This window comes from Rhinolophus hipposideros (genome assembly GCF_964194185.1).
Source record: "Rhinolophus hipposideros genome assembly, chromosome: 1".
Lineage (NCBI taxonomy): Eukaryota > Metazoa > Chordata > Mammalia > Chiroptera > Rhinolophidae > Rhinolophus > Rhinolophus hipposideros.
In genome coordinates, this window is record NC_138047.1 from 93,059,486 (window position 1) to 93,077,045 (window position 17,560).

A 17,560-nucleotide genomic window follows, 5' to 3' on the forward strand; every position below is an offset into this window, starting at 1 on the left:
TAAATGTGACCTTAGACACCTTCCCTAACCAGTCTCTAAGTGAGCACGTCCCCACAGCATCCACACTATTTTCTGTCCTATGTCTCTTTTGTTCCTTGATAGCATTTCTCACAAATTGGAATACTTTTTTTTTCCTGTCTTCCCAACTGAAATGCAACTTCCACGCGGGCAAGGATCTCATCAATCTTGCTTATCATGTGTTCCCAGTAATTATCAGATGCCTGGAATATTCAAATATTTAACATTCAAATACTGAGTCATTTCAGATTTCAAAAAAACCACTCTATGAGCCTATCATTACATAGCTGTAGATATACACACAGATCTTAAAAAGACTAACTGATGTTACAGCTGTTACCTCTGGTTGTTGAGGTAGACGTATGTTCTACTTTATACTTTTTAGTATGTTCTAACGTTCAGTGATAAACCTTTATACTCAGAAACTGAAGATTTTTATGTCTGATATTTCAACTGCTAAATGCTTAAATCTTTTAATTATGTAAAACAATAAAGGTACAAAATGACTTAAGTTCATGATACAACTAACATTTTAAAAATACCACAGTACTCCTCAATCTCACTATCTATACTCAGTTTCATAGTTCTACAAAGTTTTACGTAATCTCAGGCCATTAATGATTATTTAGATCACAGAAATGACTAAAACTGTATCTTCATACTTCTTAAAATGCAACATAAAACATCTTAACAATAATTCTCAACATATGACAGCACATTTCTACAACTATCCTACATCTCTATCTACAGCATAAAGCCAACAAAAATAGAACAATTGCATGTGCCAGACTCTGTTCTAAGCATTTTACATAGATTACCTCATTCACACTTCAAACTCATTTTACAGATAAGGAAATTTAGGCACCAATAGATGAAACCACCTATCCAAAATTACAAAACCACTGTCAGACTGGGACTCAAGCCCAGGAAATTTTGCTCAAGTCATATATGCGCATGCACACACACACACACACACACACACACACACACAGAGATTCACCAAAATCTGACTTCCTCACTTTCAGATTATGCTCCACATTTCTTTTTAAGATTCATTTTGACAAACCTAGAACCAAACACTGGATGTACATCAGAGGACATATTTTAAAAAGCAAATTCAAAAAATAGCAAAGGGTACCTATAACCCCAGTTAGACAAGATTTAAAGTAGATTTATTTTAATTTGGTACCAAGAAATACAGAAGAAAGAAATCTCAAGGATTAACAGTCTGCATGTTTGACAAAGTAGAAAGAACTACTGAAGATAGACAGTAGGGGAAAAAAAATTGCATACTTGTCATTAATGGAAAAGTTAGAGGTTTATTAGTGGAGAATAAGAATAAAGACGAAGGATAAGATTATCTACTCCTCAACATCAGATATTTTTTTTAAAGGAAAGAGAAACGACACATGGGCCTGTGAAATGTGGTGTGCTGAACAGCAGATTTAAATTTTCAAATAAGAGTTTAAAAAACCTTTTTCACTTATTGAGAATCCTTTAAGAAACTACTACAGATTACTTCCATTACTCTAGGGATTTGTGATGAGGTAGTTCAATATTTGTTAAGCACATAAATAAGATATTCAAGAATTTTTAAAATTAAAAACCCAGTACTTAATTTGGTAAAATAGTTCTTGAAGTATTTCAATTCCCTGTAACAGGCAGCTTTAGGAACATCAAAGAGAGAGGCAGAAAAACAGCGTGAAAGAGAGGAAAAAGAGTAAGTTACACAGAGGCAAAGATCCCTGGCTCTCATAAAGACAAGTTCATTTGCAATAAACAGTGGGACAGACAGATACAGGCACTTGGGCTCTGAAATGAATGTCAGTCCAAGTAAACCATTCTTCTCACATACTGTGGTTCCCTGGTCCTGGGGGGGAGGGGGGGAGGTGATTTTAAGAAAACACTGAATAAGTCACTATTAAACATTCCAAAACTAGGATTAGCCTTATTCCTCAAGTTATTTCATTTGAGAGAATGTGGCTGATGAAGCCTAGCAGAAAGGAAATTACCATGATGGTTATAGAGTATCACCTCAAGGGCCAAATGAAATAAAGCCAAAAAGTCAAATCAATCATTGGCTTGGGATTCCCTATCCCCAATTTAGAACTTTCCTAGTAATGAAGTTCTCTGAGGAGGAAATGTTCAGCTAGACTAGAGGAACACCAGACTGAGAACAGACTTGGAGGAGAGAACCACTCTTAAAATCAGCAACAACGAAACCAGCCAAGGAGAACAGTTAATGAAAGTAGGATTAGAAAGTGACAAGAAGGATTAAATATGTAATACTTACTAATATAAAGATCTAGAAGGATAAGGAAAAAAACAAATCAATTAGATCATCTACAGATCAAATTTGAAGTTCACACAATGAAATTCAAAAGTTAATTTTGAAACAAATAATACCAACAGCACTCTGATACACTGTTATTCAAAGTGAGGGGTGGGAGGAGAGTTCAACTCCAACGCATTATGTTAGTTAAATGTGGAAATTGTTATCCTCTGTTAAGGAATAAACATTCATTTTTAAACATGGAATAATAAAATGCTCTATATAAGCAACTTTGTAAATCATCACATAAGTCCAATCATACACAAAAATAATTTTCATACTAAATAGGCACATTTGACATAAAAGACACAAGTTTTTCTTGCATATTTTCAAGGACTTGTACCAATTTAAAGCATTCTATAAACTTGAGGTGTTTTAAATTAAAACGTAATTTTGTTTCTTAAGCTTCCTACACTCAGATTCCTTTCTAATCTAACAGTAAAACAAATTTTATCAAGTTTCCTCTAAACATTTTCATGGCCACTGCAAAATTTAAACTCTCAAAACCTCTACTTCTATATAGCTTCCTCATTGCCTTCTTTTTTTAATCTCTAGTATCTTCTCAGTTCCATCTACCCAGACCTTTCTCAAACAGAGGTCATGTGATTCCCATGTTCAAAACCATACTACTTCTCAACCCCTAATAGGATAACATTTTCAGAACTCTTAAATTGAGGAACAAAACACTCTGAAAAGTCAAAATAACTTTTCAAGTCCATTGTTTTATTTTAAAAATTAAATTTACGTTCTCCATAACATATCCATGTTTAGTACTGATAAATAAAACATTGTCAGATGTGTTGAATTCCTATTGATTAAATATTTAATGTTCATTTCCAAATAATCTAGTAAAATGGATATACCAAGAAAATGCATCATAATTTTCCTGTGGCTTTCCATACTCCCCAGCACATGGCTGAATATCCTTTTTAGATGTGTTGACATTTCAATATAGTGCATAAATTAGGGAATATTAAAGCCCTCAATAATCTGGCCCTAATCTTCTTTCTCCTTGCATTTCCCACCACTTTACATACACCCTGTGCTTAACTAAAGAAAATTATTAATTTACTCCTTATTCTTGCACATGCCTCTTCCTAGAAAGCCCTTTTCACTCAACTCCACAAGAAGTCCTGTCTCTATACCGGTACAAGTACATCAAGGTCCAGCTTAAACCCCACCTTCCGCCAAGTAATATTCCAAAGTGCCTTCCTTTCTCCAAAATTTTGCAGTCCATTAGGGTACTAATCACAGTCTAATTATTATGTTTAGCTGTGTATGTAAGGATGCATAATACACACCAGTTAATAATCAAAGCTTTGGAATCAGAGAAGCGCAGGTCAACATCTGACTGCTCCTTATTAGGTGTGACACTGAGCAAGTTAAGATGATGGTATATTGGTTTCCTCGTTTCTTTTATATAGATAGCTGCTAACAGTGTTAATCTCAGAATCAAAAACAGTGATGTATATAAAGCACTTAGCACAATATGGACAGCTAGTAATCGTTTAATAAATATATCTAGTATTCCCAGTAAGCAGACCCATGTCTTACTCATATTTGTATTCTTTCCCATTCCTACCATGTAGTATTCTGCATGTGCTTAATAATTGCTTGGTTGATGAAATCCGATCAATTCAGAAGTAACTTCCTAAGCAGATCTTAATAAGGTCCAAATTCTAATGAATATCAAAAATAGCTCGCTTATCATATTATTAGCTGTTAATTTTAACATTAGCTAACTAGTTCATATTATACTTTAGCTACCATAAACATAAATACAGATCTCAAAGCATCATTTTGAAAGTGTTCCACACTGCATTATTATCATGAGTAGGCCAATATCCAAAATGCTTGATCGAGTTACTTAAAGATCATTAGCAAGTATCCAATCACACAGCAAGCCTTTAGCAAATTAAAGAATTTCCGTATGGATCCTCATATTAAAGTTATGCTAAATCCTGAACCCACTTTCCAACTGGCTCTCTGAGTTATTCCTATGCCAGGGGATTCCCAACAGAAATTGACATAGTCTCAAAAAGAAAACCGAGGGATGCAATGTTTCCAGACCAGTAAGATTCCTACACATTCTTAAATGTTCACTATAGACGAGATTAAAATGGGTATGAGTACATTTTTTAATCCAGTACTTAGCAACACCAAAAAACAAATAAACAAACCTACAGCAATGGCCAAAGACTGATGAAGAAAAGGACTGACAGTGGTAACTATAGGGAAAGAAAAAGAAGATGCAGCAGAAGACCTAGCCATCAAAAGGCAGCTTCAGGAAATCATAGGCTCAATTCAGTAAGTCACTTCACAAGAGGAAAAACGGTTTCTAATGCTATGTGAACGACCCTGAGTTTAACTATTGTCACACTGTAAATATTAACAAGCGTAAATTCATAAAATATTCCTCAAAACATATATAAATGACATTCAAGAAAACTATTAATATAAAAAAGGTGACATCTGCTTAGTACATGTTGTTACGAATGCAAGGTGACATAATTAAAAGTGAAGCTGACGGTTTTTCCACCGACAGTCATGCTCATGTTAGATGTTTTCATCTAAACAAACGAATGCTCCACAACATAGATGTGTTTCACGCTAGTGAGTAAAGTGGGTCTTCTAAACTTCCAAGCTAAGAATATTTTAAATTTTCATTGAAATCTTAATACTTCCAAAAGATGTTTTTAAAATATATGTTTCAAAAATCAGTGAAAAGTATTCTAGTTAAGATAAAATCTTTAGGTACTAAAGAAGGTCGCATTAATTCATTAAAAAACAATGATAAAAGCAAATATTTCCAAAGTTAAAATTTGTTTTAAAAAATTCTGAAACAAGTAGCTCCTATAAGAAAAAAAATTTAATTTCCATTAGTCTGCATATTTTGCAGAAATAATTGTGTTCTATACATATGCAATATATTTGTGCATATGTGTGTATATATGTGTATTTGTGTGTGTGTGTATGCACACATATGCACACAGGGACCATATCTAGATGAGATCAATTACTTCCAATGGGGATCACTTCATTAATTCTAAATCTGTTAGGCAAAAAAGAAAAAAAATAGTAATGTTTTAAATTATTAATGCACTGCTTTACATTATAGTCAACAAGCTCTCAGTCACCAATACCTAATATGCTTAAAATTTCAATTACTTTCAAAGTAAGAGCCCTAATTACAGAGGGTACCAAAACAATGTATACATTGTAAGAAAGGAAAAAACTATTAAAATTGTAAACTCAATATATATGGATAACAAAAAATAACTACAAGTCACATTTGACTTCTGCCATTTCCATCTTGTGAGGGAACATCATACTACACATTGCTACCATAATTCAATTCAACCTCGAAAAGTAATACATAAATAATATCTCTTAAAATGTATGTACCCTTTTTTTTGGCACCCCTGGTATATAATTTAAGCCCTTACTACACAGCATTATAAATATTGGCTTCACCTTATCAAAATATTTGCATACTGAATCCTAAAAAGGAAATATAAACAGATATTCATTATGACAATGGATCTGTTTATTTTGATGATCTGTCATAGTCTCTCTCTTTAAAAGAACACTTGTTTGCACAAAACTAAGTATGCAATAAATGATTTAAAGGCAATTTATTCTTAAAATACACTAAGCGTCTAAAGTAAAACTCTTGAGAGGCAAACTTCAGTGGAAAAGAATGTTTCCTGGATTTTATTAGTAACAGGCAAACCCTAATGAAGTTTCTAAAGATCAGCAAGTATTACAATTCCTAATTTGCAGAGGAAAAAGGAAGATAAAGTGATTTTGGCTGTCATTTTCAGAGCTATCTAGGATAATCACAGTTAAATGACAACTTTAATATGGAGCCGGAGAGAATAATTCTCTCAGAATTCTTTCAAAAATTTTCCATTTTCAAAATGCACATGAAGCTTAGTTTTATTACTGATGCTCTCTACTCCATTCCTAACCATTAACACTGCCTAGAATATGATAACGCAGTGTGTTTTAAGTTCAGTTTATGGTTCTACTTCCTGAAGTGTACAACAGGAATAATTATGTTCTGGGTTTAGCACATTTACCAGTGGATACAATAAAGGAAAGCACTATTCATACAATCAGAAGAATAGGAATGAACCCTGTAGAGATCATACAGTTCAAAGAAATTTTCAATATGCTCTTACTCTGTCATGGACTTTCAATCTACCTTTTCCCAGATATCAGTGCTATTGAACTGTTATTTACATACACTTATTAAAATGACTGCCATTTAACTTGTACATTGTGTAGTTTCATTATCTTAAACTTTAAATGGACATGTTTAACTTGTTAAAAATCTATTCTACCAAAAAAACAAGAATATTAAAAAATAAATTCCGGGGTTAATGTTATTTTAGTAAACTTATTTTAAATCACTAGAGCACAAATCCACTTTGTGTGATATATCAGATTTTTTATCCAGTAAGAACCAGCCTTCCTTTTTCACAATGCCATAAATAACGCAGAAAACTTTAAGTCTTCAAAGGAAGGATTATAAACAGCTTATTAAAATAGAATTCCACCTGAAGTAATTTTCTTGATATAATTGACATATCAATATACTATTAGTGGTTAATAAATACCACTAATTTTCTAAACCACGTGCCCCTCTACCAACTTCACATTAATAAAATATTAGCTAATTATTTTTTAATCTAATTTTTCTGCTCAAGAAACCAAGACCCGCACTTCCTACAGCTTCTAGAAGCCCAAATACTTCTGCTCCCTCCCTTCCGACATGAGGCATTAAACCTTCACATTATAGATTTATCCTACTTTCCTAATAATCATTATTCTTCACCACATTTTTATATTCCACATTTTTATTTGAATAAACTATTCAAGCATCAAACTATTCAATCTATCCTCTCACTCAAACTACAATATGCTCCTAATACTGATCATTGTCTAATCATTGTATCCAAATTACTCAGCGACAGGATTGATGTTTTAAATTCCATTTTAAAAAACTTGACATGTTTCAGGGTAGAGCAAGTGAAATATTCTGATCATTATGCTCTATACACTGCAACTGCCAAAGAGCTTGCAAAGTTTACCGACACCTTCCTCTCCAGTAAACATCCTGGGGCTCCTGAGCACTTCTCAGAGCAGCTGTTAGTAACTCTCAGATGCCCGCTGGACTATCATTTTGGTTAAACGATATCATCTTGTTCCGCTTTCCTTTTTCCTTTTGGGTCTTGAAATTAATGTAGAAAACCTACAGATTACTTGTAAAAATAACGTACGAAGGAATAAACATGAGCTCCACTCCTTTTCCAAAACAAAACATTCTAAGATCCTTATATCAGTATTTAAACCACAACATACCAGTTGTACATGACACGAGAAGGTTTGAAAGGATTCAATTTTCTACCTAAACTTACCAGACATGTCTGCGAGTTTTCAATCATTTCGAGAATATTCTGTATTAAAATGGTGGAGCCTACCAGAACTGTGCTGCTCATGTACAAGCCGCCAATATCCTGCACTTGATAAATTTCAGGTACATTTCTTGTTACCTGCTGAGCTTTCTGCATGCACCCTTTTGTCACCCCGTGATGCTCCCACAAGCAAACAGCTTCCAGTCTGTAAAACGTCCTTCCTCCCACCACCCAAAACACACATGAGACTCAGCGGTTTCAGCACACTACCGCAGAGCCACCAACCCCACTAGGTATTAAGTCTCTCAAAGAATCCTCTTTAGCAGCCTCCCCTGGGACACTGCGCTCAGCGGGGCTTTGAACCTGAACACTTGCTGCCAGCTGCCTTTGCAAAAGCAGCACCAGAGGCAAACTCAATCCCGCAGTGCTGCTGCTGACTTTTCTAGCAGCTTCAAAAAAAAAAAAAAAAAAAGCAGCACTCAGCCCAGTGCCCTGCAGACCCTGCTGGCCATCCTGCGGCACGGACACGGAAGAGAATCGCCCCGCGTGGCTCAGCGTGGAACCCCGCGGAGCCCGAGTGGAGGGCGGGGGAGCGAGTTCTGTCGAGAGGCTCCGTCGAAAGCCGGGTGTCGGGGGGAGAAGAGAAGGCGTCCGCAGTCCGGGGACCGCGACGAAGCAGCGGCCAGGGCACCGGCGCCTGGCAGCGCGGCTCGGCATCGCGCGCCGGCCGGGGCCGTCGAAAAGCGATTCGGTCCCCTCGGTCCCGGGCACGGGGATCCCACGGCAGCCGGCCGACCCCGCCCGCCGCCCCCCGGGCCCTCACCTGTCATGAGCGCCGGGCTGTCGCCTGCCGCCGCGGCGGGAGAGGAGGCGGCTGTCGCTGCAGAGCCCGCCGCCCGCCGCCCACGGAGGTGCCTGGGCACCAGCTCGCATCCGTCCGCCGCGCCGGCCAGCAGCAGCCCGAGCACCAGCAGCTCAGCCCAGCACAGCCGCCGCCGCCGGCCGGAGCTCGCGGCGGGACGAGGGCGCGGAGGAGCAGCGGGGAGACCCCGCCGCGGCGCCCCGGCCGCCGGCCACTCGCCCGCTCCGCCCGGCGCCGCCGCCGGCGACTCCTCGGGCTGTGCCCGCCGCCGCGGACGCGAGCTCCCGCCGGACGCCAGCCTGGTTCCCTCGGCGCCGGCGGCCTCCGGAGCTCGGGTCCCGGCTGCGTTCATTGGTTCCGGTTATTGAAAAAAAAAAAAAAAAAGGTGGGGGGCAGAGAGGTACGGCGTCTTCAGGCCGCGCGCGACACCCCCGCTGCTGCGGCAGCGAGACCGGGATCCGCGGCTCTGGCGCCTCCGAACACCAGCTCCAGTTCCAGCGCCCGCGCCGCTGCCGCCGCCGCCGCCGCCGCGGCGCATCCCCCCGCCCCCTCCTGCCCGCGCGGGTCGTAGTACCACGCGCGGCCCGACGCCTCCTCCCTCACACTCGCTCGCATACCAATCCCCCGCCTACTTCGGCCCCTCCAAAGCGCAGGCGCGGCGCTGCTGCACTGCGCCTGCGCGGCGCCCCAGCCCCGCCCCCGGGGCGTTCCCGGGAGGAGAGGGGTGCCGCGGGGTCCTTAACGTTTTAGCTGAGCAGCAGAGATGGGGGGGGTGGCAAGGAAGATGGGCCTGCCCCCCACCCCCATTAACGCCCCCACCGCGATTGCGGAGGAGTTGTGGGACCAAGGGGACGGGTAGACGAGTATGGACATCCCAAGTCGTTTGGGCGACTTACAGCCGTGTAGACTGCAGCAAAATAATTGCTTGGGTCGGAAAACCGTGTAATCGGAAACAGCAGCGTCTCCAGAATTTCAATTTAGGTGGGGCTTCCAAAAGGCCAGCAGTGTAGAAGTGGAGGTTAGCCTAGCCCACCGCTTCATGAACATGTGAAACACTCAAAACGCTTGCCAATGTAAATGCACTGTTGAGAGCTCGTTACAAATTTACAAGTCACTCTGAAGGTTAGGTGGTGGATCCTTATTATCAAACTCATTTACAGACTAAGAAACTAAAGCCCAGGAATGTTAAATAACTTGTCTTCAGGTCCCACAGCTAATAAAAGGAAACGGCCCGATTTAGCACCACCGAATGGACATATTGAAAGGTATTTGCTCTGGCCTCTCCTATGTTCAAACGTTACCTGAACTCATCCCCTCCCTACCCCCAACCCACCCCATGGAGTCTGCTGTCGGTGGAATAGGTCGACAGCAGAAAGATGGTTTTGACTTGATTTCACCTACCTCGAATGAAGCAACACTTCTTGTGTGGGGGGCGCGCGATCTCTCCTCCCCGCTTCCTCTCTCTCTCCCTCTCTCTCTCTCTCTCTCTCTCTCCACCCCCCCTCGCCCCCCAGAGATACAAAGTTGTTTTAAGATTTGTACCTAGGGTTCTTAAGCACAAAGGTTTCTGTTTGGTACTGAGTTTTTGTTGTTTGCTTATGCGTTTGATTTTGTTTCTTACTGGTGTGTTTTCTCAAGTCAAGAAGATACTCATATTACACGATCTCCCAAAGAATCTCTTAGGCAGCCTGGCCAACATAACTTAACCATGGATATCATTCCCTTTGGAAGTGTGGTGCACACTTTTGGAAAAGGATCAAGAATTTCTTTGAGGCTAATCAACCTATCAACAATTATTTCTTGACAGACTTCTTGGGGTCATGGTGATCAGGTGGCAATTCTTTATAGGGCAACATGGAGATTATATTCCCCAGGCTGAAAGGCAGAGCAATGAAGTCACATGCTTGCTGAATGTCCACCAAAAGGACATAATTACGCTAGAGGATCGGGAAATATAAAGAAAATAACACTGTCTCCAGAAGGCAACATTTCATTCATTTAATATTTACTGGGTGCCTAGTATGTGCCAGGCAGGGTACTGAGTAGTGAGGATCCAAACCGAAATAAGATATGAAAAAGTCACTTAAGTCAGTACTCATGGATACAAGATAGAGAACATAGTCCTTGCCTGGGGAATCTTATGATCTTGCTTAGGAGATAAAATGTACACCCATTAAACAATTAGAGGCAAAGACCTGGTAGTAATCAGTAGTTAAATTGGGTAGATAAGCTGTGTCATAGCAATAACAGCACTATAAAAACCACTAACAAATTAACAAACAACGAGGCCAACCTTCTTTAAACAAAGGTGATGTGAGGTTTTTTTCTGTCTTTGAAAGAGAGGGAGGCTGTTGACATTGAGAGGGTACAGGATTTGAGGCTATGATTGTTTGTTCTTATCCTGGAGCCACAAAGGAGACAGGGAACCTGCAAACACTGAAGAGACCTCTCAGCGAGCCAGGGGTCCAGCAATAAATCCCCATCTTTGTCAGATACCAACGTTCCCCACTATGAAATGAGTGGCCGGAACGCGTCCTCTTGCTGAACAGAGGGAAAGCATCACTGTGCATTTGGCTGGCATCAACCTTAGTACAGAGAAGAGAAAGTCCATTGCTTCGGAAGACAAGCCTGTCTCTGGAATTAGAGATGCCTCTGTTTGCAAGCTGAACACAAACCCAGGTTCCCGTCGAGGCAATCGCTTCCCTTTCTTCTCAGACTTCCTCTCCCACTTCCAAGCCTTTGCTTTCCGTTTCCTTACCTCCCAAACGCTTTCTTCTCTCCTTTCCTCGTGCCAAATCCCAATTCAAAATCTACTTTGAGCGCCTTTTCCTTACCTCCTGTCTCCTACGGCGTGGTGTATACCTCTTAACGTCCTAAACTCCCAAGTTGTTTATTTACAGAATGCCTGTACCGTCTAATTTTCACCCTTTCGTGACTTCAAGCGCCTGGTGGGCAGCAATGAGTTTTGGAATCAGACACACCTGGGGGAAATGGCAACTCCACCCCTTTTCAGCTGTGTGACCTGTGGACAAGTTTAATCTGCCCTCGGTTTCCAGAGAAGAAATTAGGAATCGTGTCACCACGCCCGCCCCACAAGGTGGTTGGTTGGTGGCGGCGGGAGAGCGAAATAACAGGTCAGCCTTGGTGCGGCACCTGGCAAACGGGTGCGTTGGCATCCCTCGGGGAGACGCGGCCCTAGGACCTGGGCGTGAATTCTGAGCGTGGTCCAGGCTCAGACGAAGGACATCGCACTTCGCGTGGTGCTTTGATTTCACCTTCCGACAAATAATTCCTGAACTCCGTGGGGCGCGCCTAGCACAGACGCGCAGCAGGATCAGTCCACCCGGCCCCTCCCCATCGCAGAAGCAAACCCGCCCTTGGCGAGGCCGGCTCCCTTCCCATCTCCTTCTTCTGCCCCTTCTCCCCCGCAGCCAGGACATCCCACGACGCCCCACCCGCTCCAACCGGGAGAACCGGATCTCCACCCGCGGGCCAGTCCAGCAGCGCGCCTGCGCCGCCGGCAGCCTCGCGCATGCCCGCTGTCTCCTGCCGCCTCTCCGCAGAGGTGCCAGTTCTCAGGCTCCCGCGGTTCCGGGACACCGCTCCACGCGGCTGGCCCGACTTCCGGCTTCCAGCCCGTGGGCGGTGCGTCGGGGAGCCCCGCCCCCGCGCAATGACGTCACCGCGCGGGCGGACGCGGCGAGCTGTGGGTGGGCGCCAGGGGAGCCTGGCAGGAGGTAGCCGAGCGGGAAATTCCCGGCGCGAGTAACCCAGAGGGGCTTCCTCCTGCGTGTCGCCCGCGGGCCCACGGAGCTGTGACCCACAGAGCGGGTTGCAAGTAGGATTTCTCGGCTTCGACTCTGTGCCGCTGGAATCTGGGGTGCTGAGCACCCTCCGAGAGTGTGTTTCATTGACTCATCACAGTCCCCGGGGAGAATGCAAAGACCTCCCATTGGTGGGAGCTCCCACTAAGGCCCACACAAGTTTACAAGGGAATTGAGGTCCAGAGAACTTTGGAAACAGCTCCAACGTGGTACGTCAGCGTCAGAATCCGAACAGTGAATAGAGCATCAGCGTATAAACATGGTCCTCCAATTGTTGAGTAAATTAAAGCACCGAGGAAAAAAAGGGACACAGTCGAAGTAACTCATTGGCAAGATTCTTTCTCCGTAAAGGCAATGTGGCCTGGGATATTCCTCAACTGGTTTAGCGAAGGTGGTAAACCTCATCTTTCCCTGAGGGGAGGAAGTCTTTTTAAAGGTGTCCTGCATCTAGAGTATGAAATCAAAAACTCATTAAGATTTTTAACTTGTTTACATAGATTTTAAAAATCCGCGCAACAGAGCAAAAGGAAGTTAAACTTTGTCCACCAAAGCCAAGGGAGCCAGTGGGCTTGTGCGTTCACTTCTATTAGAGAGGATGTCGGCCCTGTTACTGCTTAACTTGAAGTATTCCCTGAATGTTATTGATCACATAATACCTGGTAAGTGCTAAAGTAGTAGGAGTGCTGACATTTCCAGTAAAAAGAGTGGGATTGTGACGGAACCAAAAGTAGAGATACTGAAAATCCTAAGAAAATGAGAACTGCGCTTTGGCATGGAGATGAATCCTTGGATAGTAATGACGGTTGTGAAGATGAAAGGCAAATTATGCAACAGGTAAAACACAATGTGCCTGTGCTCTTGACAGCAAGAGACTGGAAAAGTGATTGATGGCATGAAAAAGCTTTTAAGTATGACGCAAGAGACGAAGCTTCTAAGTCAGATGTCTACTAACATAATCTTAAGTCACATAGGACCAAGTGTTTGTTCTAGAACTAAAGTTTAGAATGGTGAAATATATGTTTGGGGGAAAGTGTGCTTCCATGCGTCCAAAGCACCAAATACTCATAATATCTGTGAATTACGGGACACAAAGTTGCTAAAGGGTTCCTTACAACACTTGAATAGATTATCTAGGAATTACCTACCCTCCATTTCAAAGTATACAAAACATGTCTACATGTTTACAAAGCATACAAAAGTTTATATACAAAGTATACAAAACATTTTAGAAAAAGAGGCCATAAAACATACATGCTCCAGGAGGAGAAAGTAGACCTGTTTTAAGTTGGAAAGAGTTGCCCATGTACCTCTCCTTTTGTGGAAAAATCATCCAGAAACTGCAAGTTTAAACCCCCGCTTTTTAAGTCCGAATGAATAAAAATGTGGCACTAGGTGGCCGTTGGCTCTGTTGGTTAGAGTGCAGTGTTCAAAACCCCAAGGTTGCCAGTTCGATTCCCACATGGGCCAGTGAGTTGCACCCTCCACACCTCAATTGAAAACAAGGACTTGACTTGGAGCTGAGCTGCGCCCTCCACAACCAGATTGAAAATGACTTGACTTGGAGCTGATGGGTCCTAGAAAAGCACACTCTTCCCCAATATTCCCCAATCAGAGAAACAAACAAACAAACAAACATAGCCCTAAGCACAGCCATTTGGAATCTAAACCATTGAGAGGAGCTCATGTATCTTAGTTCCAGAAAAGCCAGGTCTTTGCTGGAGGATTATTTGAGGTATGATGTCTTTAAGAATATGGATTCTCAACACAGATAAAGAGGCCATAATATCCAAAGAAATTTACAGATTTCATGCAATCCCCACCAAAATCCCAATGGCATTTTTAAAAGAAATAAACCCCCTCCCCAAAAATCAAATTTGTTTGGAACCACAAAAGACTGTGAATAAATAAAGCAATCCTGAGGAAAAAAAGAATAAAGCTGGATGTAACACACTCCCTGACTTCAAATTATTCTACAAAGTGACAATAATCAAAACAGCATGATAATGGCAGAAAACAGACACACAGGCCAATGGAACAGAATTGAGAACCCAGAAATAAACCTTCATACATATATATGTTGGGAAATAATTTTCAACAAAGGAGCCAAAAATATGCAATGGAAAAAAGAAAGCCTCTTCAATAAATGGTGCCAGGGAAATTGGAAAACCACATGCAAAAGAATGAAACTAGACTGCTGTTGATCACCATACATAAAAATTAACTCAAAATGGATCAAAGACCTAAACATAAGACCTGAAACAATAAAATACAGAGATGAAAACTTTCGGTCCTTGGTCTTAGGATTTTATGAATTAGACCCCAAAAGCAAGGGAAGTAAAAGCAAAAATAAATGAATGGGACTATATCAAACTAAAAGGTTTAGCACGGCAAAAGAAACCACCAACAAAACAAAAAGGCAACCAACCAAATGGGAGAAGATATTTGCACACAATACCTCTGATAAGGGGCTAATATCAAAAATATATAAAGAACTCATACAACTCAACAACAATAACAAAAAACAAGCAATCCAGTTTCAAAAATGGGCAGAGGACCTGAACAGACACTTCTCCCAATAAGACATATAAACTGCCAATAGATATATGAAAACTACTCAACTTCACTAGCTATTAGGAAGATACACATCAAAACCATAATGAGATACCACCTCACATCTGTTGGAATGGGTATTATCAATAAGACAAGAAATAACAAGTTGGAGAGATTGTAGAGAAAAAGGAACGCTCATACACTGCTAATGGGGATGTAAATTGGTACAGCCATTAGGGAAAACAGAATGGAGTTTCCTAAAAAAAATTAAGACTAGAGCTACCATATGATGTAACAATACCTCTTTGGGGAATCTACCGGAAAATATTTATACAAAAAGCTATATGTACCCCTATGTTCATTGCAGCATTATACACGGTGGCCAAGAAATGGAGAAACAAGCTGCATGTACTTCAATGGATGATTGGATAAAGAAGATGTGGTACATATATATAATGGAATATTACTCAGCTATAAGAAAAAATGCAATACTGTCATTTGCTACAACATGGATGGATCTTGACAATATCATGCTAAATGAAATAAGTCAGACAGAAAAAGTCAAGAACCATATGATTTCACTCATGTGGGATATAAAACAGAAAGCAGAAAACAAACAAGACAACGAAACAAAAACTCATTGACACAGACAACAGTATGGTGGTTACCAGAAGGGAAGGGAAGCGGGAGGAAGTAGAAGAGGGTAAAGGGAGTCAAATATATGGTGACAGAAGAAAACTTGATTTTGGGTGGTAAACACAGAATGCAATACACAGATCACGTATTACAGAATTGTACATTTGAAACTTATATAATTTTATTAACCAATGTCACCCCCAATAAATTTAATAAAATTAAAAAAGAATATGGATTCTGGAGTTCACACAGCCATTTATTAATTGTATGGCTTTGGCCAATTATTAAACATCTTAACCTCAGTTTCCCCTATAAAATATAATAGTAATGGTACCTAGAAAGAGTTGTTGTGAGGTAAAAATGATTATAAAAGTTCCTGGTGCATGAATAGCGATTATTATCTAAGTGCTTGATGGTGTTAAGGAGAAGAGCTTGTTTTCAGTTAAACTGTGCAAAAGAGGAAAGTAGAAAGAAAGAACACAAGAAAAATACATAAGAGCACGGACAACAAAAATGAGCACATAGAAAACTCTACAGGGCCATATGCCTGAGGCGACAATCAATAATATTTTAATCTAGGTTCCCAAGAACACAGGACCTGAGCTAAAGGCTTATATAATAACAATTCCTTAGGGAGTACAACCTCAGGGAAGCAAGACTGAAGGGAAAGGAGAAGTGAGGCAGGGAAGGAGGTAGAAAAAAACAAGATGACCCACTGAGTGGACCACAGGTTTGCAGCAGAGTGCTAGCTGGTCAGCCTCACATGCCGTCTCCATAAAGGACTTGAGAGGTCATGGCGTGTGGGAACCAAGAAGAGAGAACAAGGGAGCTCCTGGCTCCCATTAGTCAAAGGTTACTGCAGGAGACATGAACCCCCACCCCCCCATACTTTCGAATCATGCCACTTGCCTTTCCAGGAAGCTGCCAGGGAAGCCAGATCCCTAAACAGCAGTGACATTATCCACGCATGAGCTGAGCCAGTAAGTGAGGGGGAGCCAATATCATTCCCCAGCTGTCCACCTGCAGCCTGCAGCTTCCAGCCGAATCTACCACCTCTGTAGCAACAAAGAAGCCCCATGAAAAAAGGCTGGGCATGCAAGGCGTTAAGTAAATCATTATTAAGTCATACCCAAAGGCAGCATGAGGGACCTGGAACAAGCAGAGCATCACGACATCTCAGCCACTGCCACCAGGGCAGCCACAGAGCTCAATAAGCCTCCTTCCAATGAAGACTGAAACATCCCTTCTGTACCCTGGAAAGATGCTGTTGCAGGGTAGCAGTGTTCCTGGATGGTAACAGTAGCATTGAACAGGACACTAAGGCCAGGCAAACCCAGGAAGGCACATAAACTGGGTTCAATATAATAGTAATGGCAGAGACATAGGAAGACCAAGGCATAAAAGGCATTGTGAGCTAAGAGAAGTCTTTGGTGCTTTCAAATACTCAATGCACTTTAGGGGTCAGGTACTATATTAGGTGCTAGGATCCTAGATGAATAAGGTGATCCCTATGTTCAGGATTGATAATCCTCATAGTCGCACAACAGTAATACAAAGGTAGATATCGATTTCATTCATTCTTTTTCATGCTGTGTTGTTTAATAACATCCGTTACCATCAAATGTGGTTAAATGTTCTAAGAAAACCAGTTTGTTTGAAGAAGTTTTTGCCTCCAAAAATTAATATCAAGGAGTTTATGAATGATTTCATACTGTACATAATGCAGCTGCCAGGAACTGGTGAAATGAGGTATTTGTCTGAATGTTGTAATATTTACACAAAGGTGTTCCAGAATGTGTTTGCAGTTGGGGGTATGGAATGATTAAAGGAGCGTTTGGAAACAAGCCTTGTCTCAGAAGGAAAGGAAAGGAAGGAAAACAGACAGCTTGGAGACATGGAGGCTCAAATTATGGAGGAG

The 17,560-nt window shown here is 41.5% G+C and overlaps 1 protein-coding gene across 2 annotated transcripts in view; it reads right to left on the reverse strand.

Annotated features, from left to right (window-relative positions):
• The window catches only part of STIM2 (stromal interaction molecule 2), a 147,497-nt gene extending 138,325 nt beyond the window's left edge, over positions 1 to 9,172 (reverse strand). Inside the window, exon 1 of one of the 2 annotated variants that reach the window (XM_081052512.1) lies at positions 8,594 to 9,172. In XM_081052512.1, the coding sequence (XP_080908638.1) occupies positions 8,594 to 8,984 (391 nt within the window). In that variant the 5' untranslated portion in view covers positions 8,985 to 9,172. Of the gene's footprint in view, positions 1 to 7,773; positions 7,873 to 8,593 lie in introns of those variants that run through there. The other variant, XM_081052513.1, reaches the window with a different exon arrangement.
• Between the last annotated feature and the right edge of the window lie 8,388 nt (positions 9,173 to 17,560).